Source organism: Enoplosus armatus, chromosome 20, assembly GCF_043641665.1.
Source record: "Enoplosus armatus isolate fEnoArm2 chromosome 20, fEnoArm2.hap1, whole genome shotgun sequence".
Taxonomy (NCBI): Eukaryota; Metazoa; Chordata; class Actinopteri; order Centrarchiformes; family Enoplosidae; genus Enoplosus; species Enoplosus armatus.
Genome location: NC_092199.1, coordinates 8,275,686 through 8,302,912, shown reverse-complemented (window position 1 = coordinate 8,302,912; position 27,227 = coordinate 8,275,686). Strand labels below are relative to the sequence as shown.

Below are 27,227 nucleotides of genomic sequence, written 5' to 3'. Positions count from 1 at the left end.
GCGGGGAAGGAATTGAAAAAATGTGCCATGTTGCCTTGGGCCACTCTTTACAAAGCTCTGTCCTGAGTTTGTAAACAATTGAGTGTGGTTGATGTCATCTATAATAAGTGACAAAGGAACACAGTCTCTTATTTTGAAACACTGCAATTTGCAAAGTGACACAAATGGGCATCCACAGTGCTGTGATATCTCGCTGATGCCTGCAAATCCTCCTCATTTTGTTTTTTGTTTTTTTAATACCTTTGCATCCAAAGTGAGATACGTGTTCATATAAACTGTAACAGATTATTCTGAGATGAGTTGATGACAAAAATAGCCCTGAAAGGACATTTCATTATCCTCTTTCATGGATATGTGTGGAGGGATCAGATTGGAGTTTATCAGGACTACCCTGTTCTATCCTGTTTGTTTTCAGAGAGGTCTGCAATCTCATCTCCAATCAGTCACTGCTCCAATTTCTGTGCTGGAAGTGCCAAAAGCTTGTCTGACTTGTTAATTCATAGCGGCTGGAATCTACTCCTTACAAACAGTAGACACATATTTCCCTTTTTAGGGCATGAGAATCTATTACGTAATTTAGGGGGCACTCGGATCTCGAGCAAACTCGCCTGGGTGGAAGCGGGAGGTGCTGATACAGAGCGGCACCCCGTTCGACCAATCATGCGTTAGGGAACTTCACTTCTCGCTCGCTGATTGGTCACAGGGCGGGAGACGTTGGTGACGTTTACGTTGCTTGCTCTCACTCTGGCTGGGAGTTTTTCACGTTGACGGTTTCACGGGAGTAGTTGTGGTCTTCATACCGGAGGGTGAAACTGTCCTGGAAAAGAAGCTACCGGGATTGTTTTAGGCTTTTGTAGCAGGAGTTTGGGAGAAAACGGCCTTAGGTGGTAGGATATTTACTTGTTTTTCTCTCGGATAGTGGTCTAAAGTTGTCACCATGCCGGTTTTCCACACGAAGACGATAGAAAGTATCCTGGAGCCGGTGGCTCAGCAGATATCCCATCTGGTGATAATGCACGAAGAAGGTGAAGTTGACGGGAAAGCTATTCCAGATCTTACGGCGCCGGTGGCTGCCGTGCAGGCGGCTGTTAGCAACCTCGTTCGGGTGAGTAACTTTCTTTCCTATTCTGTCTTTGTAAAATTGTACCTTGTTAAGTGTGCCGAAACTCGGCGGGTGTTGTAGGCTACCTGTCGCTCTTTGTCCCACACCGTCCGCTCTCGAATGAACTTACTTGAACGTTGAAACACAACACTTACAACTATAGCCAGTTCTATCTTATGCGTTTAACAGCGGAGAAGATGAATGCATGCTATCAAAGTTTATTTAAGTTGTTTGACTCGGGGCAAAGGGCAGTGACGCCCTTTTCCCCTTGAAAATATGCCCTACCTCCTCTGTAGCTGACTGCCATATCTTGACGTAGGCACTGCTGCTAGTTTGTATGAGCCAGGTATTTGGGCACTGCATGCTATAGTGAATACCTTATTCATTTCATCTAGGTCATTTGAAAAAACAAGCACTGGTTGTGAATATGGATGTGAATTATATAATGAATGAACCTCAAATACAGAATGTTTGATTTCAGGAACCTCAGTTCACTAAACCACATAGTAGGTGGGGCAGTTCATTGCACTACATGTCATTTGCAACCAAAACTTCCAAACAGTCATAAATATTATGTCAGCTGCTAATGTGTTAAACTAAAATTAGATGGGACTAGGGAGCACCATCAAACCTCCACCATGGCTGCTCAATTATGTGCAAAATTTACATGTGGATTTGGTGTTATGCTGCCTTCTGTGACGCATCTGATTGTATGACTTGATTAGGAAACTCGGCTGCATTCCTTCTCCAAAACCTTCATTTCTGTGGTCATATACCGCATTGTGAAAGCTACTGAGACACCATAATACTGAGTCGTACATTGTGATAGCAGAAATACTCCACAGTGAATACCATAGATCTGTCTGTAAAGCCAGAAATCCTCACCTGTCAAAACTTTTTTTCTGTAGTTGACTCACTAGCATCAAAGAATCTGATTGGTCAGAGATTCTTAGGAAACACCCAACACCTTCATGCGTAAAAATGAACCATGTCCTAGAACAAAGAGAATGAATTGTTGACACATTTTTGTGAGAACCTGGCAACTTACAATCAAGCAAATTAACTTAAAATATAACCTCTTTGGTAGAGATACAGTAGGGATATTTTTGACCCTCTCTTGAAACACTATGGTAAATGCTCATACATTACAATATCTAGTTGGTGCCCATTATGTTTTCTACCCACACAGAGCAATTGAAAATTATTTTGGGCTAATAATTATGCCTTTCCAGACAGTCTATCCCAAACATTAAATTACGTGCTCCCCATTTGACCAGATGCAGTTGTGGTTTATTTATATTTAGAATAAAACACTACCTAACCACAATGGTGTTCATCAGAGCCACATTTTAACTAACGTGGCAAAAAGTAAGGAAATGATCATGTTCCTTCCTCAAATTTTAGCCTGAAACACAAACCAATACATGGAAAGTTTCTTAGAAAGGAAACAAGGAGATGTCATATATTGTGACTTGTAAATAGAGGAAGGGATAGAGACCAAATTAAGGCAGACTTAGTTCCTATGTGCTTCTCTCTAAGCCTGGTCAAAAACAGAGCCTCTGGCAGTTGTTGGGCGATAAATTTGGACGATTGCTCTGGCGTCTCCTGTCAGCAAAGGAATCTTTCATTTAAAAGGATTGTCTACTATTAGCCCCCAGTTTATTTAGTATGTTTTATGATCCATGACCATTTCAAGCTAGTTCACTTCATTCAGTGCCTTTGTTTTTTCTCACTGCCCACTCTAACAATAGGTCTGTACCCCATTGTGTGCATTACTTATGTCTACACCCACAATTATAGAGGCATTATAGAGAGGTGTTACGTTATGCAGTGAAGGCCCTCTATGACAAATCATACTGCAGTAATACCTTGAATAACAGTTAATACTGTTTATAATACACACCACTTCTTATTTTAGATATGTACTGCATACATGTAAAGTTAAAGCGTGCTCAGTAAAACATAGTTTAAAACATCATCAAAACATTGCAACCGTGCTACAAGTTCCACTAATAGATAGGCAAATAGGCAAATGTTTGCTAACACAGTAGATAACATTATTATTTAGACAATAATGTGTCAGAGCTTGTTGTAAAGTTCTTCTGTCCCCAAGTGGCTAGAAAATCAATGAATGCAGCTTTAAATATAGAAAATTACATTGATTAATTTAATATGAATGCAGTGCTTGTCAGCGTTTCCTGACTCATGAAATGTCCCATGCAACCTCAACTCGCTTGGGGATCCAGGCTCACATGCTGAATTACGATCAGATGTTTCCAACAGTGGCATGAATGAATGGATAGGACTGTAATTATTTCCAGTTGTCGTAGCAACATTACAACATGGACCGTGTTATGATTTCATTGAAGTTGGGGATCAGATGTAATTTCTTCTGGTTTCAGTCCCACCAGTCATGTGAGTCATACATTGCAAAGCTCAAATGAAAAATAAACGTACTGTCTGGCTCTTATCTCTAACTTCTTTGTTACTGATGACAATTGAATATTCTTGGTAAACAGGGCTGCTTATTTATTGTCTAGGTGTTACCATTTTGCCCACACAAGTTTCATTGTTGTCATAATCTTGATTTGTAGCATTTTCAATTTTTGCACCTGTTGTAAGTCGCCCAGTTAACTGTGAGTCTATTAAACAAAGTAAACATCTAACTGGAGAGTAAATTACTGTCAAGGAAAGCATCATCCTTGTAAGGGAAAGGGATGAGGCTGTCTAATTGCACCTCTCTAGACATTCTCAGGGCGCGGCTGTGCCAAAGAAAAGCCATTTACCCCATTGTCTGTGTTGCCCAGAAAACCACATGTTGCACAGACTTCCTCCTCACTGAATTCTGTTCAAAATCTCTTGAGCCAGAAGCTTAAACACAGTTAATCAAGGTGGATTTTGGATGACCTGAAAAACGGAGTGAAATTGGGTTACAAATGATTTTACCTTTCAGAATGACATATTCTGATGGTTACGTCAGGTTACTTTCCACTGACAGACAAAGAAAAGGAAGATGAGCTTTTAGGATGTTCTTGGATGCTTAAGTCTGTCTGAGGAGATCTGGTCTGGTGCACTCACTGTGATAAATGTGTAGACCTTTGAATTATTAATTTGAAAGTGCTTAATCTTATTATTCCACATGCATGGAGATAAAAGTGCAGCCCCCGTAAACTGACCCAGTATTTTAAGCGTAGCATGACCACAAACCATTGTGAGTCAAATATGAGGGTCTAACCGAGACCACTCACTAATGCTCAGCATCTTTCACTTCAGTGTTTTGTGATTGAGACAATGAGCCAAACCTCAATTAAAGATGAATGCAAGGAATGTGAAGAATTCACGGCAAGCAGGAATGCATCCCTCCTCAGAGGGGGGTTGAGTTGATCCTTTGAATGAACACTTTTAGTGAAATATTGAGTAAGATTACCAATTAACGGGGCTCCCCTGAGAAAAGCCTGTGTTCACACGAACGTTCATGTCAGCTTCATCTTTGTCTGTGATAACCGTGTTTGACCCACAATGCAGCTTGAAGTTGGTGAATGTCTTTACCAACAGGATGTGGCTAACCGTTGTCAGTGAACTTGTGTGTAAGTGTTGTACTTAGAGTAGTGTTCAAGACGATGTGTTCAATGCTTGTGCAATAAGCAAGCATTGTGATTACAGCACAAATGGCATGTGCAACGAGAAGATAAAGTGTGAGAAATAACTAACTTAGCAGGGCTCACAACCTGCTGAGCTGTATATTAAGAACTAACTCCAGTGTTTGCTCTGTAATTTTTTGCAGTTCTGGTGCTTGGGGGATAATTCTAGCTGTCTCATCTGTCAGGTTTAAGTTTCAAATTGAGGTGTTTGAATCATAATAAAACCATTACATCTAAAACATTTTGAGTAAAATTATATTTGCTGTCCACAGCTAAATAGATACAAATGTTTATATTGTATATTAAGTGATTCTGGAAGTTTAGATATTTTTCTTCTGGGTTAAATTGAAGAACAACATGCTGTCATTCCTTTGAGTTGATTGTACAGGCCCGTTTTATTTCAGGCCTGTTGTACTTTATTATTTTTATAGCTCCTTTTTATAGGCGAAGGATAAAGAGAAGAATGCTGTAGGGTCCTGGAACGGATGAAGTCATAAGTGCTAGTCTTAGATCACAAGGCTCACGTGACTTGTAGAGATGCTCCAATGTGCAGATTTCTCAGTGGCTGTACAGTTGATCTTTGGATAAAAAAAAGCTACCATCTTCTGCAAAGTTACAAAATACCACCATGCCTTATGCAACATTGCCAAAGAAATGCAAATACTGGAAGTTGGGCTCAATGGTAGTATGACTTTATACATTTCACTTGTTCTGCAGAAAACATCAGCAACACACTTGGGAGTGTTGTTTGTCTGCAACTTCTTACACTTTGAAAGAAACACAGCAGATACAACATGAGGAACGTTTTAAATACTACACTATGGTTAGGTCAGTATTTGATGAGGTTTTGAACGTCATTTTAATCACCTACTTCTTTAATCCATGGGAAACAAATGTGTTCATTAACTAAAGTACTTAAAAGCAAACAAAAGAAAATGCTTCCTATATTCCAGCTTCCTGCCATTTGTCAAGGAAAATCATTTCATGCTGCTCACCATTTGATTTTGTAATTTGTCTGAAATGTTTGCGTAGTCTCCATTGGAAAGAGATAATCTAGCCTTCACAGAAATGCATTGTTGTATTTATGGATTCATACTGCAACTGTAGTCTATTTTTTCATCAGTCAGATGAAAATTTGTCAGGATAGGAGGACCCTTTGGAGTGTTGAATTTTGAGGAAATGCAGGAAGCCAAGTCAGGAAGACCCGGCAGCTGTCGACCCCACTCAGGAACAGGACTGTGAGCCAATGAAGGGAAACCCCTCTCCCGAAGGATACAATGCAGTAGCGCTGTCACTTTTTCCAAAATAATCAAGTTTGAATGATGGAAAACAAAGATTTGCTTTGTTGGAATTGATTTGAATGCTTTATCCTTAACTAAGTTGTATTTTATAAAGTTAGCAACTAGTTTTTCTTTTATCCAGCGCTTGTCTTGGAACAAAAAAGGTGCCAGTGCTTTAAACCAGAAGCTTGCATACTATGCACATGCAATATTTGAGGGCACAGATAATGTGCAAGAAGTATATGAGTTAATGAGGTACCATGTACCATGTTTGAATGATGGTTTGAATATTTCAAATACAAAGTGATAGGTTTATGCTCCATTGAATCACCTGATTGTATGCCTGGGTGTGATGTTGCCTCTTCCTCCCCAACCCTCAGTAGTCACTTGGTATCTCTGTTCATTTAGCAATCCTTGTTCTGGTGGAAAATGACAGCTCATCTATGACGAGCCTTGTATCGACTCACTCTTCTTTTTAAGAGAAGGATTCACTGATGAGTGCCGCTCCCCAGTAAGACTGTATGAGCCGCTAAGCTCCTGTAACATGAGACAGATAGTTATGATATATTCTCTCTGGCTGCAGGGCCTGTTTTGCCACGTCCAAGCAGGCGTTTTGATTTATGACTTTCATCGCCATGGACACTCCATGTGTAAGCTACCTTCTGAACCAAATGAATAAACCATGTCAGACACCACTTGACAGATGCAAGATAAAGGCGTTGACCTTCGGTGCGACCTCTCTGCTGCCCCTCTGAGTCATTATTAGTCAAAAGTCATTTGATATCTCAAAACGCAGCACTTGCTGGTTCTGGGACTATTGATCATGAGTAGCTAATGGAGTGCTGTGCCATTAATTTGTGTGAGCATGTCTCATCAGATTTCAGTACAAAGTCACTTAGAGTGGGGAATCAGTGTTGCACTTTGAGGAACTACTCCTCTGAGCAGAATGACATATAGTTTATTTGTAGGACATTGCTAAGGGCAGCGGTGATAATACTTACTAGAATTTTGCCACCATAGATCTTTGTGGTCACCATGACTAACACAGTATTGTGCTAAAACTACCCAACATGTGAAAGGCAGGCTGTGTCTTGGCAGCCTTGAGGCTTTCAGAGTGGCCTTTCTTCTCCCGGCAGAGCGATGGGCTGCTGTCAACAAAGCAGAGTCTGTTCCAAAGAAGCAGCCACTTTATCAAGCTACTCAGGGTTTCCACACAACACTCATGGATGGTAAAAGGAGTGTCTGTGTTTCCACTCCAGACACAAATGGTAAATGAGACTGTCAGCCAGTAGTGTGGTATGTGACAGCTTGGAAGAAGATGACACTGAATCAGTGAAAGAAGATGGAAAGAAGGTGGAAGTGTACAACGGCCCTTCCTTAAAGTGGCCTGCTAGAATCTATTCAAGGAACAGGATATTTGTGTTGTGCTTTGGCCTGGGGGTCTTGGCTCTGATTATCATCAGTCATCTTTTCCTCTCTCTCCCCCTTGTTTCTTGTCTTCACTGTCAATTATCAAATAAAGGCAAAATGCCAATAAGTAATACGTTTTGTTTCATAATTGATAAGTTGATTGACAGAAAAGTAATTGACAACAATTTGGATAATTAATAGATTAAGCAAAATACCAAGCTAGCTAGTTCCAGGTTTTCTAATATGATGATTTGCTGCTTTTTTCAGTTTTATATAATTGTAAATAGAATATCTTTAGTATATTATATATTTTATCAGCAGTTAAAATAATTTCAATTTGCAGCCCTAATGTCAAGCTTGATCAGTGTTGGTATCATAAGAATGTGGATTCAAAATTCGGACAGAGGCTGAAAATAGCGTGTAAGGCCAGGCATCATGAACTGCTTGACAACAACAGTTATAAACTTGGGTCACAGTTCTATTTTTGCAGCGAATTGTTTGGATCGCTGTTCTGCTGCAAACTGTTTTTGAACTTCAGACAGCAGGAAGAGGCTCCACAGGGAGGAGGAAAAGGAAGACAGCGATGACCTGTTAAATACACTACCAAGAGCGTCAACCCTGCTCGGTTTCAGACACTCATTGCATGATGCTTTGTGGAGAATATGACTCAGCAGTCGTTAAACGCAGTATGCACTCAGCTTTTTTTTGGCCTCCACATTGTTGGCTTATAGCGTAGTCGGTCTTCTCTCCTTTGTTCAGTTTAGGTCATGTCTAAACTTGACTTGATCTCACATAAATCTTAGTGTCGTGTTAACAGTTGTGTTTTGAGAGTTTTTCAATCAGAACTGCAGCTCAGTGTCTTTATAAAAGGTGTCCTCCAGGATCAGAATGCTATTATTTTATGGCTGCAAGTAGATTCAGTAGTTTCAATATCAATTAATCTTCAAAAAATTTATTTATTTGTCATTTTATCTATAAAATGTCCAAGATATGACAATGTCACAAGCTATCTGAAATTGCATATTTTGCCCGACCAACAGTCAAAAAGAGGCATTCCAATAAAAAAGTAGAAAAGTGAATCAACATTGATTAATCAAGTAGCTGTTTTTGCGCAAAACAAAGTCAATTTGACTAATTTTGATTTCAGTTCACTGCAGATTTCTGTAGAAGTGTTTTTGCTGGTGTTTTAATAGGTGTGTCATCGTACATCTGATCATTCTATGATGTAGCTTTACATGGGATGAGGTAAGATACACTTTCTTGTCCTGAAGGAGACCTGTACCAAGATGCTGCTTACAAACAGCTTCCCGAAGACAAACTGTAACAAAACTAAAGAAAATTTCAAATTGGTTAAAAATATTGGCAACACTTGGCTTGTATATTGTGTTCTGTAGTGTTTGCAAGGTTGTAAGGTCTTTGTGTTACTTCCTCGCCACTCAGTTACGTTTACTACTCTGTCAGTGCCCTGTATCCCCAGTCTGTAGCCCTGCTGCCCTTTAGTTGAACGGGACAGAACAGCTTTAGTTGTTGCTGTTGGCTTTTGTTCAGAGCCATTCATTGGTCAGTTTTAGTTTGGCACAACCTTTGGGCCTAATTTATAGCCCCTCACTTACTCAGAGTCCCTCTGGTCCGCTGAAAAGAGAGTCAGGAGATGTATGTCTGCTCTGCTTTATTACCGCCTCCACGTCAACCACCTGGAATGACTCTGCTACTGCCTGTAGCCGGACACGTTGACAAGCTCTCTGGGAGTGCTCACCACAGCATCAAGACTACATCCCAAATCCCCAAAATAGAAAGTAGAACCTACTTTAAAAAAAAAAAAAAAGTAGGGCTTGTATTTTGATTAATCAATTTGTTGTTTAGTTTATAAAATATCTGTAAATAGTGCCAAGAAATGCCATTAATAATTCCCAGAGCCCAGGGTAACATTTTTAAATTGCTTGTTCTAATCATATTATGTATATATGTATAACATTTCAATGTTCAAACTAAACTCACTAAGTAGGTACAAGATGGTGCAGCAAAGTTCAGCACAGTGAAACATGTTGAAAATGTTATAAATGATGTGTGTGACAGTGAGGTAATGACTCGGGTTGTTTTACATTTGTTATGATAACAATGTAAAATATAAAAAAAAGGTTTAACATCTCCCTACTGGGCAGGGATGCAGTTCCATTTAACCCAGACAGTGTCCCAGTATGAACGAGTGTGATCTCCCACCCATGGCAGCTCGACGTGGGTGAGTTGTGCCTCCCCACAGAGCTGAGGTCATGATGGGGGAGGTGAGTCATTTTGGCATTTGAGGGATAGGAGGCGTTCAGCTGCTTTACACATTATAACTGTGCTGAGGTCTGGCATCCCCCCCAGCAGCTGCCTTGTTGAAATAATGGGTCGCTGGACAAGTAACAGGACATCATTCGGGAAAACTCCCATGATTTAAGACAAAACTCCCTTAGGGGAAAAGTTGTGGTAAGAGAGTTTTTAGTCTCACATATGACATGCTATTGATGTATAAAATGTGCGCTCAAGTTGCATAAAAGCTTACTGAGCCAGCACAACTGCGCCAACTCCTCTGGAACGGTGTTGACTGACAGAAAATCCTCATGATTGATGAACTAGTGATCAGAACTGAGACTGGGGTGGGTGGTGTTTCCTGTCTCCACTGGAGACTGTTTACCACCTTTACCACTTTGTAAATATGATAAAGTAGATAATTGGCTTGTTATTAATAAAGGAAGAACATGTAACATGTATCTTTAGCATTTAAAGTAATGCTTTTACATGTTAAAGCATTACTTTACATTACATTACTACAGATTTTGGGTTTGTTTATAAACCAGTAGTTTGCAGTGTCCCTGTCAAAATTGTAACCTTAGTCATAATGGATGAGATGGGGGCAGAGAATTCCCCCGAATCCTTTCATTTCTATATTCCTATACCACAGAGTGCGTTATCACGTTTATACCAAGGCCACTTATCAAAAGGAAAAAGGAGAAGGTGTGCTTCTAAAGTTTCTTTGTTATCAAATTAGCCCATGATTGAATTAGAGTGTGAAGCATTAGTGCTTTTTCTATAGTTTCTGCAGTTTAACCTTGTGCAGTGATTTAGAACGGTGGTTTGGCTGTTATAACATCTGAACTATATTCAAATTGTAACTGACATTGCCCCACCAACCTGAAACAAGCATTTCCTGTGGCAAGATTATACAGTTATTCTCGACATCTTTCATCAGTACTGTCGACAAACAATGCTCTGATGAGGCATCCAAAGAAGTAAAACTAAATGTCTTTATGTTAGACATTATTAAAGGCCTGATTCAACTAAATATGTTTTCAGTCAAAAGTCAGCGCATGGCATGTCTTGGTTGCACATTTTTGCAGCATGCAGAGTTTGATCCCAACACATCCTTTCTGGATTGTCACCATGGTTACCTGCCACACTTTACTCCTCCAGTCCCCCGACAACTCAGAATTGTTGCATGAAAGTGGTTGTGACTGTACAGCATCTCTGTTGACACTGTAATGGACCAATGACCTGTACAGGGTGTCTTCAACCTTTGCCCAGTGCATGCTGGGACAGGCTTTGCCCCCCTGCGACCCTGAAAGAGATTCGTTTCGAGACTTACTGGATAAGTCAAATTGAGCACCTGCTTTAGAAAATAGTTTAACATTAATTAACTTGCTCAACATTGTTGGCATAAATTAGGACATTACATGAGCAAAATAATAATTATCCTAGGCTTTCAAATTTAAGAGGAAATTTCATGTTGTGCATTCTAAATGGCATCTCATGTCCTTTTGATATGTCTGTTGTTTATCTTAGTGATTGTACATTGCCTCTTTACTTCCTTGAAATGTCTTGTTCCATTAAATCATAGTTGACTCATTAAGAATCTGTGTTTTCCAGGTGGGGAAGGAGACTGTACAAACCACAGAGGACCAGATCATGAAAAGGGACATGTCACCAGCTTTTATCAAGTAAGCACTGAATGATTTCTTTGCAGACCTCATTTTCATGCAGTGACAAACCTCTCAAATGTATTTAGATGAAATGGTTCTCTGTCTACAGTATGTGGAACCCACTAGCCTTTCTCTGGCTCTCTTTCTCTTTTTATCTGTTGCAGTAATGGCTGGTTGTACCCAAGTAAAGGTCAGACATGGCATGTTAAGTGCCTAAGAATCTTGCCCTGGTGTAACATAAATACTTTTTTTGCTCACTGAGGAGTTCTTTTACCCTAAAGGAGAAGTGCCACAAACTCATATATGTCCTCATATATAAGAACCACAGGCTGCTGCTGCTTTTGATTTATGTTAAAACCTAAAACACACACAAAAGTCTACATACTCATGTAGAAAAGGAGAGATGTACATATTTAATCAATGTATTTGTTTTCCTGGCGCACTCCACATCAGCTAAATCATTAACCTGTGCTCAGCTGCTGTCTGTCCGTATCACCGTCTTTCACCGATCCTTATTACATGAGAGACTGCAGTCGAGGGAGGGGGAGGCGGGACCTGGGAGCCCCCCAAGGTCAGGGATGAAACGCATTGGCAGGCACAGGTCGTCAGGCTCAACACATTTGGCGCCTCGAAGTCACATCGTCACCCTGTCGTCATCCATCAGCACATGTGCTGGAATGCGTCTCCTTCACTAAATATAGTGTCTGTCGGGGTCCGGTTAATGCATGGCTGTTTCTCGCTGGTGTACGCTGAAGGGCACTGCTGGCTGGCTCTGCAAAGACACACACACACACACACACACACACACACACACACACACACACACACACACACACTGTCATGCACATACATTAGCCTTTATCCTGCAGGAGACTTCCTCCTTCGGAAGAATGGAAACTGAGCTCCTCTTATTTGGACCCTTTGCAACCCCTAAAAATGTGGAAAATAGCAATAAAGATCCCTTGTTACCGCAGCTACATTTGGACAGTATACTGTGGGAACTAGAACATGTGTCAGTCCTTGGCTTGTTGCCTGTTTCTATGTGCAATATGGCTGTTATGATACTATGCAGGTGGCATGTATAACGCTGAATCAAAGGACTGCCTGCAGTTTTTGCTGCTCTGAAGTTCACTGAGTGCATCACACCCAGGAGGCAACTATCAATCATTTACACTTCTGTGGAAACAGGGGTTAAATTGGGCAGCCAGCAAGAGTGGAGCTCCGCCTCCTGGGGTTCAAATCACATCCTGTGAGAGCAAGTTAACTTCTCTGTCGCGAGATAGAGATACTCATGCTGCAAAGTGGAGTCAAGTTTATTTACATACCCCAAAATCACAAATCTGCCTCATAGGGTTTTACAGTCTGTACAACATATGACACCCTCTATCTTTAGACCTTCAACCATTAAAACAGTTAAAAGTGTGCTTCCTTTTTAACCAGCCTCCAACATGCTTCCTCCATATCCCACTCACTCAAGAATTCACTGAAAAATGAAATGGCCGTCACACTAGATTTCTTCTGGAGCTTTCAGCTCATAAAGTGCATTATTAATTTTCTTACGGCCTCTCTTCAGGGCAGCAACCGTACCTCAACACATACGGTTTACTCTGTGAAAACATCATGTCTGCTTTAATACTTCCCCAAGTAAATCTGTAAAACATAAATCCCATAATTATTATCAAAACTGAAAGTACTAAAAATGTATATTTTACTCGTATTTTGTATAATGTATTTTCACCATTAGTTTGCTGTATATAACACCTGTCTTTTGGAAGAGACATTTCCTCAAGAGGAACCTCTGATTCTGTAAAAGAATGTCTACATAATTTGCTTACTAAAGAACAAAGTTTGCTTGAGATGTATAATAATTAGTGTCTTCCTGCGTGTTGTACTGTAGCTTGTTGTGAACAGGATTGGTTTGTACACAAGCTGCTAATCGTGCACACACATTGTAGCTGGAAGAACAGGAAGGAAATTACTGCTAGGATGAGTAAGATTAGACTAAGCGGTTCACATGATGTTTGAACTCCCTGTAAACTGTGTGAAATTTTGCCAGCATATTTTCTATTATAATTCTTTTGAGCTGAAATATGTTCTTTTTTTTCTTATGTCTTGGTTACTTTTGATTAAACCCAGCATCAGGTACAGTTATGTCCAATCAGGATTATTCATTTGAAGCCCTAAATTCATAGGTAAATATATGTATTGTGGTTTTAGGCTGTGGCTGTAGGTGTAGAGAGCACTACCCCCTTCATAATTCCCAATTTAACCCCTGTATGGAAGATGATATAAAAAGTATTTAATCTGAGATTTAGACTCCATCGGCTTTCACATTAATATTTGCGTAAACTATGATTAAAAGCATATAAGACGAGGAAATGAAACAAAGTCATGCTTAGACAGCAGCTACTGTATGTTATGGCTAGCTGTATCCCAAAGCTTCCATCTGTTTTTGCTGTAGGCAATTTGCTGTTTCCATGCGTAATGTCCATCTGGCTTCTGAAGGGCTTCTTATCATAAGCATGACTTGTTTTGAGCATTTTTTTTAAACTTTTGCTGGTCTTCAAATCAATCATCTGCTTTCCGCAGAGTGGAGAATGCGTGCACTAAACTGGTGCAGGCTGCCTCCATGCTGAAAGCCGACCCATACTCTGTTCCTGCTCGGGATTACCTCATCGATGGCTCCCGGGGCATCCTCTCTGGGACCTCTGACCTGCTCCTGACCTTTGATGAGGCTGAGGTATTCATTCATTTAATCTTTCATTCTTTAATTTATTTGAAAAAATCTGTTAACCAGCAGAAGCCTGTTTGCTGAACAAGGAGGTCAGAAGGCAGATTTTGTTACAGGAAAGAAGTATCGATCAGGTGATACTGCTAGATATCATCAGTGTTTGAGGTTTAGTGTATTCTAGCACACCTCATCGATACAGTGGTTCCCTAGATTTTGCAGGATGTGGTTGTGGCCCTAACTTCAGAAAGGTATGTGAATTTAATAATGGTTTATTGAGACACCTGACAGTGGATGAATTGATTTTTCAGCCTCTTGTGCTCTAGAGTTCTCCCAGTGCATTAATAAAGCATTGGTGCAAAATGGTATGCGCTTACATGTGCTTTGATTATTTTTTTTTTCACCTGGACTGACCTGATGTATGCGGATGATGTTTCAGAATACTGAAAATACGTCAATATGACATCACTTCTCCCGTGCTTGGCTGGTTATAGACATGAATAAAAGCAGGAAGCAGAGTTTGTGATAAGCTGATGACTTGAGTGCAGCCAGATACAAAAATGTCAAGCCAGGAATTACAACCCCTGCATGAGAGTCAGCTGCACCACCAAGAGAGCCAAATATGTACTAAACTAGGCTGCCAGAGTAGAATATAGAGCCTGACCATGCAAAAAGATATTGCAGTGCACTAAATTGCAGCTATAAATATGGTTATGTTATGTATATTTGGTCTTAATTTCATCTTTAATTCAAGTTTAATTAAATGTTATTTTTCAATAAACATAGATTGCTGTTAATTTTTAATTGTAAAATATCCTGCCCCAGACATATCTTTATCATATCTCTTTAATAACCAAATTTGAATGGGTATGCTTACTTGTTTGTTGAAAAGTAAATAACAGCTGATATGATGACATAGGACATAGTTATTATAGCTTGTCACTGTGTTAAAGGTTGTACCATTGATTTTCATTGAGCAGAAGCTGTGCTGGAGGGGCTTCAATGACTTTTTTATGGACACTTGAACATGGCAGAGGCCTGCTGTCACAGGCTCCTCTGGTATAAGGATAGTATCCATTCCTGTTTTCCCCTTCAGTACTGAAATGCTAAAAAACACAGAGGTAGATAAATATACTGCTCGTCTGTGGAACTCGCCGTATTTCTTACACAAACACTTATTAAAACTTGAACTAGGCAGGAGTATCATCTATCAAGCCCATCTTTCTTTTCTTCTGAGGGATGGAGAGTAAAATAAAAAAAAGTTGCAGCTCAGCTTTCCGGGAGCAGACATCAGGCGTCCCAGCGCTGTCTGCAGCAGTCAGCAGGACTCAGCAGGACTCAGCAGGAGTCATCAGTCAGCGGTGCCATCGTGCTTTCCATTGCAGCTCTGTATAGTGGAATGGTGACTGCAGCAGTCCACATAAAGCTGGAGTGAAGCAGGACAAAGAGGCTGGAATGTCAGTAGGCAGCATTGTCAGAGTGCAATTAGAGAGAATGTGAATGAAAAGGGGGGGCTGTTTGCATAATTGCTTTTCTCTGGGAATGCAACATTGTTTTTCAATTTGCTTTTGTTGTTGTTTTATCCCATCATTACCATAGGTCCGCAAAATAATCCGTGTCTGCAAAGGCATCCTGGAGTACCTGACGGTGGCAGAGGTGGTGGAGTCTATGGAGGACTTGATCACGTACACAAAGAACCTGGGACCAGGTCAGTCAGCTGATACAGGAGGGGCAAGATTTCTTTGCTTGACTTGACAGTATCTCAGAGATTAGCTGTCTTGGTTGATAGATTCAGGGTGTATTTACTGCAGTCCACATTTTGTTTTTGCTTTGTTAGCATTAATATGTTTCAAATTCCTTGCTTAAGTAAAGGAAGTCATTCTTCAATTCAAGAAATACTCCATAATAAGTAAAAACCCTGTATTCAAAAGTAAATTTTGGAAGTTGCATACATCAAATGTAAAGTCATTTAAAGTATCAAAATTAAAATCAGCCATTCTGAAGAACTGTCCCGGTTATATGTCAAATTACTTATGCCTCAATAATCCCTCCAGTCTCCCATTTTAAGCATTTTTTATGTTTTCAGATTAGTTGAAGGATTACGTGCTCCTCCGCATGGTGACGAAATTCTCTAAAGCTCTCGAGAGAATGTCCAAAATTATCATCAGGCTAAACAAGTCTGTTTCAGTTCCCTGAAAAGTTTATATTTTGGAGATACAAGATTTTACTTTACTATTGTACTTCATGATCTTTTCTCATGCTGAATACTTATAATCTTTATCTGAAAATTAAGAATTAACCCCAGCAGCCAGATAATTTACATGTATTCGAGTAAGAAGTACAACATTTCCCTCTGAAATGTCTTAAATGAAACTACACTTAAAGTATGTTACTTGAGTAAATTCCTTTCCACCTCTGGTTTGTTGCCTGTGTCCAGGGATGACAAAGATGGCAAAGATGATAGATGAGCGACAGCAGGAGCTGACACACCAGGAGCACCGTGTGATGTTGGTCAACTCCATGAACACAGTCAAAGAGCTGCTGCCCATCCTCATCTCAGGTAATCATACACTACCTTCATGAAGAGGAAATCCCTACACATTGCTCGTTTCTGTTTTTTCTTTTTTTATAAAGCGAATACATCGACCCACACAGTGTATTTTTGAAATATTATATCGTTTATTGTGAGTTCTGTTTTGTATTTCAGGTATCAAAATCTTTGTGACAACCAAGACATCTGGCAGCCAGGGTGTGGAGGAAGCCCTGAAGAACCGTAACTTCACTTTTGAGAAGATGAGTGCAGAGATAAACGAGATCATCAGAGTGCTGCAGCTCACGTCCTGGGACGAGGATGCCTGGGCCAACAAGGTACGTACAATCAATTACGTGCTTTTACCTCAGTTTGTCCATGGCCATCAAAGTCACATGCACACACTGTTATTATAAATATACACGAGGAACAACAGACTGCTTTGCTCTGTGAGTGTTTAAACCTTGTTCTTGTGCATTCTTTGTGGATCACAGCTGGAAGCAGTGTCTGTATGAGCAAAAACTGAATTTTGTCGGCTACCCACTGTGCTCTCACACACTCCCAGAATGCCTTTGGCAGGAGGCTGCAGACTGGAGAGATTATGAAGTGACGTTATTCTCATTTGGTGTAATTTTTTTTACTTTCTTAACAAGGCATGCACTTTGTTTCATCAGGATGACCTTATGTCAAAGTTGACAGGTGTGAAAAATGCTTTTGCTATATTTTAAGCTCACATACAGTTAGTAATTAAAATACGAATGCTTTAACTTTCTCTGTCTCTCAGTAGCTGGTCAATCTTTTGTTTTCTTTAATGTTTTTCTGCTCTGCACGTTCTGCTTCTGTCCTTTCCTCCCGACACTCTCCAAATGGCTCTTTCCTGTGCCACTTTTTTGTTGACACACTTATTTTTTGTTGCTCTCAGTTGGTATGTCCAGTTCAACATTTGTATTTATGTCGTTCTTCCTTTCTGTTTTACCGTTTCTTTCTCCCTTCACCCCCTGTAGAAGGTAAGCCTTACTTCCCCTTGGTTGTGCAGCAGCATGTCTGACAGATGTGTGTGCTGTCTGCTTTGTGGTGCCATTGTGTGCTTATCAGTAATGAGGCAGTTGTGAGGTTAAACTATTTACTATCTGTTAATAGAGTAAATTAGCAGTTTGAATATTTTAGTACTGCTAATGGAATGGCATTTATTGAACAGGTTGAATTGCTGAAATGTTGATCTATGCGGTATCTTTTTTTTCCCCTCTTTTTGGATTTGTTTTGCTTCGTAACATGACATTGTATCAACATCTGTGTGTCCTCCTCCTGTGTCATTTAATCCTCCCTGTATGCATGTCCTCAACCTGTCTGATTATTGATTGACCTGACTCATACTGTATTGATTTGGGTGTTATTAATGAGATTTTCTCTCAGCATTCATCTCTCTTTATCACAAAGATACGGTTGCTTAAACTTGCGTTTAACAGCCATAGGAGGAGAGCACATAGAAACTGATATGGATTTTGTTGTATGAATGGCTAATTTTTAGTTTTATCCAACATATATGGCCTAGTTTGCTCACAAATCGTACTTCCATGGACACTAAATGTTCCTTCTCACTTTACATAATCTCTGTAACTAATGCTGTGAACCACACCTTGTTTTATCTTTGAGTAATACCATTCTATGTTTGATTATAGGCTATAATGAATGTGCGTTTGTATTTGATATGAGTGCAAAGATCCTATATCTATCCGTCTTTCACTTTACTTCACTTGCTTTTTCACTCACATACACAGGTGATTACTGACAGAACAACAGCTGTACACGTTTGAACAGTAAATTAATACACCCACGCAGCTCTGGTCACATCACTTCATACCTTTATACTTCCTGTTTTTCCCCCCCTCAGCTCTGCTTCCACACCCAGTTATTCAAACAAACATGCTTGTTGTTCTTTTTTATTTTCTTCAAAGGGATTATTGTGAGGGCTCAGACATATTTTGTGATGAATAGTTTGAAAACAACATCTTATTGTCTTAATTTGCTATGAAAATCTTGCTGAACTCTGTGATGAAGATTTAAGCTGCTTTTATGAAGGATAGTAACTTTTATTCCCTGAATTTCTATTATTGTACTGAGAAAAATAAGCTCATTTAACCACTCATTCATTTGCTCTGGTGTCCTGCTTTGCTCCATGTCCTACAGGACTCTGCTTTGTTTTACAGACTTTGACAATGAGTGGACTCATTGTCGAGTCAGCTGCTGTTGGACAGATTGTTGTATTTCCATCCACTCTGATTGAGATACAATGGAGAGTCGTTTGGCTTTTATAACATGACGCGCTCATTATTGATGATAGAAACGGCATGCACTACGTGGTTGTGACTGACAGATGTTAGCAAATGCTGCACACGGACTTTGCTGTATGTTTCTTTTGCTGGAATAACTAAACATAGGGGTTTGACCATAACGATGATGAGAGCCTGGAGCTTTTCTTGACCCTGTAACTTGCTCAGGATAAACTGAATGTGGAAAAATGCACTCCAAGCTCAGTTCCAATGAGTCCAGTGACCTTACTTCTAAATAGGAATATAATTATACGACAACGCATGTTAACCTCATTCACACAGAATACACTATTTATACACTATTTACAGGAATATTTACTCGGCATAAAAAAAATGTGACCCTAAAAAACCCTAGTGTCTCTAATAATCATGTCATGATTTATAGAGAGAACATGCATTGAGCATTGATCGACTCCTTCTTTTAGTTTTCTTTGGTTGCATCGATTCCCTTTGAGTTATTCATTTATTCTGTCTTTCAAACCCAAAGGACACAGAGGCCATGAAGAGGGCTCTGGGGCTTATCGACTCAAAGATGGCTCAGGCTAAGAACTGGCTGAGGGATCCAAACGCTCAACCAGGTAATAAGCAACAATATCGTCTACCTTAAACTATTAATTCTGCTGCTAATCACATTCTCAGGTGGGTAATGTAGTTGTATCTAGTGACGTTATCGATGTGTCTGACTTGGGGACTTTTAGGGGACGCAGGCGAGCAGGCCATCCGCCAGATCCTTGATGAAGCTGGGAAAGTTGGTGAACTGTGTGCTGGGAAGGAGCGCAGAGATATCCTGGGCACAGCCAAGACCCTGGGCCAGATGACTGACCAGGTTTCTGATATGAGGGCCAGGTACACTAAACACCATGAAAGACACTGCTTGTGTGTCAGTGTTGCAACTATGGCAAGATAATTCCCCTCATATTTCACACAGTTTATGTCTCTTTCATTAGACAGTCTGATGTTCTGTTACTGTATGTTTCCTAGATTCTGTAATATAATTTTCATTGGATATTTTTATTGATAAATGTTTATTTTATACAGTAGTTTCATTTACCATTCTTAAAAGGTAGGAAGTGTAAGGCAGTAAGTATATTAGAGGGGATTATAGTGTAAGAGTGGAAGTGATATCCTTCTGATATGAAATCTGATTGTCACCAGGGACCCTGAGTCACGCTAGATTAAAAGCAGCTGTCTGGTATTAATCCATAATCGACTTTAACCCCTGTTTGAGTTACTCCTCTGAAACCTGAGAGCCTGGAAATAGAGGCATTAAGTTAGGAAATACTACTCTTAAACAGGAGGATCAGAAGGCTTAAGCATTTGAGTAAACAAACAAAGAAGTGTGCATGTGTGGCCTTTAAAGGCATAGCAATGGTACAGTTTATGGTATCCATGTGTTTTCTTTGCCCTCTCCAGAGGTCAGGGTGCGTCTCCAGCTGCCATGCAGAAGGCACAGCAGGTTTCCCAGGGGCTCGACGTGCTAACTGGCAAGGTGGGAAATGCTGCTCGCAAGCTGGAGGCCATGACTAACTCCAAGCAGGCCATCGCCAAAAGGATCGATGCTGCACAGGTGAGTCACTAACCCTGTTTGTCTTACAAAACATGGATTCAAACCTCCATATGCATGTATCTGAGGGTGTTTTGTGTGTTTCCTGCCCCTGCAGAACTGGCTGGCAGACCCTAACGGCGGCCCAGAGGGAGAAGAGAACATCAAGGCCCTGCTCACTGAGGCCAAAAAGATTGCAGACATGTGTGAGGACCCCAAAGAAAGAGATGACATCTTGCGCTCTATTGGAGAGATTGCTGCCATGACTGCCAAACTGTCTGATCTCAGAAGACAGTAAGTTACTGACTGCTGGAAATATTGCATCATTTTTTACTGGGTTTGGTTTTGGTTTTGTTTTTTTTTGAGTCTGCTTTTACACTTTACTACAGTTGTTCAGATGCTTTAATTCAATACTTTAATCAATTCAACACTTTTATCATCAGACCACATCTGTTTGCATGCACTGTTGCTGGGAAGTAAGAGTGTTTGTTTTTACATATGCAGCAACATTTCAGCAAATCAGTGATTCAGTAATGGTTATCAGCTTGGGCTTGAAAGTTCTCTGCCCTTAGATCAGTGAGGTATTTTATCTCTTCCGTTTTCCGTATAACAGTTCTCTTCTAGAGGTCTTGTCATAACAAGCACACATGGTTATTCTTCTTGTGGAAGTACAGATTTTGTACTACAATTCGACTGGAATCGTTGTCATTCCACCTTATACAAGTGGACTGGAGCACTTGTTTTTGTTCAGCACCAGGAATTGTAAAAAGCACTAATTTTACTACATTTTTAGATGAACTACTCCAGATTTGGACTAAACTGGCAGTGTGACAGCACTCTTAGTCAAACTGATTGATAGTTGTTTGCTCTGTAACTGTAGCTGGTCATTATATAGCCATATCCTTATGATAAAACACCACCTCACACCTTTTTGCTGTTTTTTTAATTCCTTATAGGGGTAAAGGTGACACTCCTGAGGCCAGAGCTTTGGCTAAACAGATCGCAACAGCTCTGCAGAACCTGCAGTCCAAGACCAACAAAGCTGTGGCCAATAGCAGGCCTGCAAAGGCAGCTGTTCACTTGGAAGGAAAGATTGAGCAGGCACAGCGCTGGATTGACAATCCCACCATGGATGACAGCGGTGTGGGTGAGTCTCCCATCCTCCCCCACTTCCTCCTCTCACTATCTTTCTCTCCCCCTCCTTCACATTCCTTCCACTGCTCCTGTGGCTAAATTGCAGACCAGACACTTTGTGTACATGTCACTTTCTACTGTACTCGACGTTCCACAACGTTCTCCCAACACTGTTATTCTTTTCTTTGGTTTTGGCTGGTCTCCTCTCAAACCTGGACATCGTCTTACATGTTTACAATAGAGCTGTTGGCCGGCTGCTCTAAGAATGACTGGTTCAAACAACATAATGGAGGCAATGCTTACCTCGAGGAAACAACATGAAATAATCCAGATGAGGCCTTGGGTGTCTTTGCCTCTAGTACATACAGGCACCCAGTAAAATATCAACACTACCCAGTTAACCAAAACCAAAGAAAAAATAATCTTAACAGTGATATGGCAGGGTAATTTAAAAGTCATTAAAATAGTTTTGAAGTGATATCAAAAAGATATTTATGTCCTGATTCCACAAAAATCCCAGAAGTAGTGGGTGACCTGATCATTTTAAACACAAGTTTGTGAGGTGATAGAGGTGATAACAGCATGTTAATCAGCTGTTAACAGGCAGAGTCTTGAATCTTCATGTGTATCTATTTGTCTGTGTGTGTTTTTTAGGCCAGGCAGCCATCCGCGGGCTGGTGGCAGAGGGCCGCAGGCTGGCTAACGCTCTGCCAGGCCCGTACAGGCAGGAGATGTTGGGTAAGTGTGAGCAGGTGGAGCAGCTCATGGCCCAGCTAGCCGACCTGGCTGCCCGCGGTGAAGGGGACTCCCCTCAGGCACGTGCAGTGGCTCAGCAGCTCCAGGCGGCTTTGAAAGTAAGACGGCTCACACTCAACAGTCATTCTCATTCAGACCTGTAGCTTCACTGTGAAAGATGAGGATTCACACATAGAGACAGAGAAACAACCCCCTCTGCTGGTTATCAGTGGTGAAGAAATGCAAAAATGTAGTATTGTAGTATTACAACAATGGGAGAATACTCCGAAAGTCCTACTGTCAAAATCAACTAAATGAAGTATTAGTGGTACGATGTGCTCAGTGAAGAATGTACCCTATCAGCGTTGAATTATTAAGATAATAACATACCACGGTACAACAATGAAATGTCATTTTTCAATAATGAAAATTGAAGATTGAAGATAATGAAAATTTAAAAATCTGAGAGATAATGGAAATCACAGATTTACAATTTTGGGGCTGTCCTGCTTTCAGATAAGTTGAAAGATTACATTTTACAGGCTGAGAAACTTCTGTAAAACTAAAACAATGTCATTCTGAAACAAGTTTTCATGGTTCCCTAAAAGTCTGCTTTTTATAGAAGCCATATTTTGAGTTTACGTTGTCCAAACTGAATGTAAGCTCTAAGTCTGCAAGATAGATAACAACAGCCATCAGATTAAATATAATGGAATAAAAGGTAGATTATTCTCACTGAAATGTTGTGGAGTAAAACTATAAGTAGCTTAATAAGAATTTGTATTTTTTTATCTAAAAGATCAGCGAGATTTATTTGGACCAACCACTCCAGATGCAACACGTTTGTATCTGTAATCTCACTAAGCCACCGTGAGTGTGCTGACTGGCTGAAACATCTGTTTGTCCTCCTCCCAGGACCTAAAAGGGAAGATGCAAGAGGCGATGACTCAGGAGGTGTCCGACATCTTCAGTGACACCACCACCCCCATCAAGTTACTGGCAGTGGCTGCTACCGCCCCTCTGGACGCCCCCAACAGAGATGAGGTCAGTGGTACAGTCACTCTGATCTCACTGCAATGAGCCTCCTTCAGTTGTGTTAAATTTATTGGCAGGGTGTTGTATTATTTCTAACAACCCTTTTGAATAATTGTTTCATTTGATCATGTGTAGGTCTTCGACGAAAGGGCTGCCAACTTTGAAAACCACGCCAATAAGCTTGGCACCACAGCAGAGAAGGCTGCTGCTGTCGGCACTGCCAACAAGAGCACAGTGGAGGGAATCCAGGCTGCCGTCAAGTCAACAAGAGACTTAACACCACAAGTATGTCACGGTTTAGTGTTTATATCTCTTTCTGTTTGTGTCTGCCCTCCGCTCTGCATCACGAGTCACAGAGCTTAAGTGTTTGTCGCTTCTTGAGCCAAGTCTTTAGCAGTTGTCATTAGACAGACAGTTAATGGCTCGGATTGTTTTTTAGGTGGTATCTGCTGCTCGTATTCTGCTGAGAAACCCTGGCAACCAAGCTGCGTATGAACATTTTGAAACCATGAAGAATCAGTGGATTGACAATGTGGAGAAAATGACAGGTGAGGTACCATGAAGATGCTCTAAATTCCCTGATCGCAGGTGATCCCTATTTCATACTTCCTGGTGTAATTCCCTGTATTAACTTGCGGATGTTTAGGTTTGGTGGACGAGGCCATCGATACCAAATCTCTGCTGGATGCCTCAGAGGAGGCCATCAAGAAGGACCTGGATAAGTGCCGTGTGGCCATGGCCAACCACCAGCCTCAGATGCTGGTCGCCGGAGCCACCAGCATCGCCCGCAGAGCCAACCGTATCCTCCTAGTGGCAAAGCGAGAGGTAGAGAACTCTGAGGATCCTAAATTCAGGGAGATGGTGAAGGCTGCATCTGATGAACTGAGCCAGACAATTTCTCCTATGGTGATGGACGCTAAGGCAGTAGCTGGAAATATCCAGGATCCTAGTAAGTTGATGGTGCCAACAGGATTTTTGGATTATGTTTTATGCGTATATTGAACTTTCTGATTTAGTGATGTTTGTTTTGTGATTACCAGGTCTTCAGAAGGGCTTTCTGGACTCGGGTTATAAGATTCTTGGTGCTGTTGCAAAGGTCAGGGAAGCATTCCAGCCCCAGGAGCCAGACTTCCCACCACCTCCTCCTGAACTGGATCAGCTTAATGTAAGTCCTCAGATAAGCACAACTTTTAATTTGGCAAATCATCTGAAGCTGCTTTGGTTTAGTGTCCAAAATGACTTGTGTATTTAAACTGCCAAACCATAATTACTTAAACTTGTCCTTGTAGCTTAACGATGAGGCAGCACCACCCAAACCTCCTCTTCCTGAGGGTGAGGTTCCTCCCCCCAGGCCTCCTCCCCCAGAGGAGAAAGATGAGGAGTTCCCCGAGCAGAAGGCTGGTGATATGGTTAACGAGCCCATGATGGTGGCTGCCAGGCAACTCCACGATGAAGCCCGCAAATGGTCAAGCAAAGTAAGCGAACACAGTAAACACAGTAATGGACTTTTACTTTGAAATCCCATGCTTTCAGATTGATTATGTTACTGTCATACCTCATAGGGAAATGACATCATTGGTGCCGCCAAACGAATGGCCTTGCTCATGGCTGAGATGTCACGTCTGGTGCGTGGCGGCAGCGGAAACAAGCGTGCCCTCATCCAGTGCGCCAAGGACATCGCTAAGGCTTCTGATGAAGTCACACGGCTGGCCAAGGAGGTGGCCAAGCAGTGTACTGACAAGCGTATCCGGACCAACCTGCTCCAGGTCAGTTCAGCTGTCTTTATCAGAAGGTTTCGCAGTGGCTCTTCACCCTGGAAAGTGATTTATTGTTTTGCTATCAAATCTTTTGACCTCACCTGGCTTTCTGACCTTGATTCAGGTGTGCGAGCGCATTCCCACCATCAGCACTCAGCTCAAAATCCTGTCCACAGTCAAGGCCACCATGTTGGGTCGTACCAACATCAGTGAAGAGGAGTCAGAGCAGGTGAGCAGTCTTTTTTTTATGGGGGTGTCAGATCACAAGGTTCCCATTATTTTCCTAAATTAGCCTTAATTTATTATTCCAGTCTCCCTCACTGTATCTTTTAATGTCTCCTCTGGCAGGCTACTGAGATGTTGGTCCACAATGCTCAGAACCTGATGCAGTCTGTGAAGGAGACGGTCAGGGAGGCCGAGGCAGCTTCCATTAAGATCCGAACAGATGCAGGTTTCACCCTCCACTGGGTCAGAAAGACCCCCTGGTACCAGTAAGGGAAGGGCCGCTGTTCCTCTGCTTCATGCTGGTTCTATCCAGCCATCTAGGAGGACATTGAATGGACAGATATATACTTTATCAGAGCTATGATATCAGTGCCCTTCAAGCTAATATGGGCAATGTTTCTCTATTAGTCCCATGTCCTGTCTGCAACAGTTGCTGTTCTGGTAGAATGTAAACAATGGGACTGTCAGTGCGAGTTATGGGTTAGATTCTTACTCTTTTTTTCCTAAAGTGTGTAAAAAAAATTTGCTTTTGACAAATCCCAGGAGGTTGGAGTTCATATAATGCAAAGTTGTTATTGGCCTCTTCTAGACTCAACCCTTAAGTTAAATTTAAATAACTAGATTTTCTCAAGAGACACTTTTATATCTTTGTACTGATAATTTTACTATCACTATCATTCATTCACCTTTGCTTGGATAAGCACGTGAACTTGAGTTCTTACAAGTATAGGCCTACGCTCAGCACACGCAAAAATATTCAATGGTATTATGCCTGTTTACACTATTCTATATTATCACAAGTGAAAGAGAAACACTGTTCATTATTTTACATATTGTAATGCAATTGCAGCAATCTTTATTTTCTTAAGAGTTCTGCCAAAGACATTCTGCCATGATCTTTGAAAGTACATTTGCCTTTCTTTGATCAACAATACATATTTTGAGTTTTAAGGGGTAGTTTTTTAGACAAGCTAATTACAAAAGTAACTAGATTTTCTGCTAACAGCAGGTAAAGATGACAACTGCGTGTAAGCTTACATTCAACTCATTCAACTCTTTCTAGATAGGTTTTATGTTTCACATGTTGCATTGAGATTACATGTAAGAAACAGGCTTGCGCTACAGTATGAGGCTTAATAGCCAAAAATTATTACTCTGATTTTCACAGCAAGCTAACAAAGCTCAGTCTTCTTTAAAGAGGCTTGTCTTGACTGCTGTTTTTTCTTTTCTAAACACTGCACACAGTTGTATGTCTCATGTTGTCTTGTTGTGCACAATCATTTTTTTTGTGGTATATGAATTGCACACTTCTCCTAGGTAGTCAAGGGAATGACCAGAGTTTAGAGATGAAGCACAGTGTCATCTGCAGCTGGTGAAATCTTAATTTTTATCACATTTGTCTCATCATGTCTTGATACACTAAACACAACTGGCCACTTTTTGTGGCAACTGTAGTTGATATTTTGAAAATGTCTGAAGTTCCTTGGCATGAATGTGTCTTTTTAAGTATCAACAGTAATACCGACTGATGTGCCTTGTGAAAGAAACTTTATTTGCAATTGATACAGTTTTCATTTATAGATGTTTTGTATCATTTGTACAAGGTATAAAACACTTGTTGTACATGATTCTTCTATAAAGTTACATCCGCTTCATGACTTTTACTTCAAGTCAAACTATGCTCTATGCAAACCCTTAGAAAGTTTGTTTAAAAATATGTCAACATTATGCAACTTAGTTGGGTTTGAATGGGCCTGAACAACATTTTGCTGAGGCATTGTTCACAATTTTGTAATAAAGCATTTTATAGCACTTTGA

The 27,227-nt window shown here is 40.7% G+C and overlaps 1 protein-coding gene across 1 annotated transcript; it reads left to right on the top strand.

The window, feature by feature from the left end:
• Positions 1–828: 828 nt before the first annotated feature.
• LOC139303320 (vinculin) lies at positions 829–27,227 on the top strand. Its single transcript, XM_070927092.1, has 21 exons — positions 829–1,105; positions 11,340–11,410; positions 13,982–14,132; positions 15,720–15,828; positions 16,558–16,680; positions 16,828–16,988; positions 19,468–19,558; positions 19,679–19,826; positions 20,394–20,547; positions 20,642–20,817; positions 21,480–21,670; positions 22,312–22,511; positions 23,308–23,436; positions 23,563–23,712; positions 23,867–23,975; positions 24,074–24,376; positions 24,468–24,592; positions 24,717–24,902; positions 24,990–25,193; positions 25,309–25,413; positions 25,533–27,227. The coding sequence occupies exons 1-21, from the start codon at positions 938–940 to the stop codon at positions 25,677–25,679; spliced, it is 3,201 nt and encodes a 1,066-aa protein (XP_070783193.1). The 5' UTR covers positions 829–937; the 3' UTR covers positions 25,680–27,227.

What these genes read in the sequence shown, in the direction of transcription:
- LOC139303320 (XM_070927092.1), top strand. Translation starts at nt 938, where the DNA reads ATGCCGGTTTTCCACACGAAGACGATAGAAAGTATCCTGGAGCCGGTG. An exon ending in AAAGGATCGATGCTGCACAG is followed by an intron (nt 20,548 to 20,641) that starts GTGAGTCACTAA and finishes CTGCCCCTGCAG; the next exon opens with AACTGGCTGGCAGACCCTAA. An exon ending in CCCGCAAATGGTCAAGCAAA is followed by an intron (nt 24,903 to 24,989) that starts GTAAGCGAACAC and finishes CATACCTCATAG; the next exon opens with GGAAATGACATCATTGGTGC.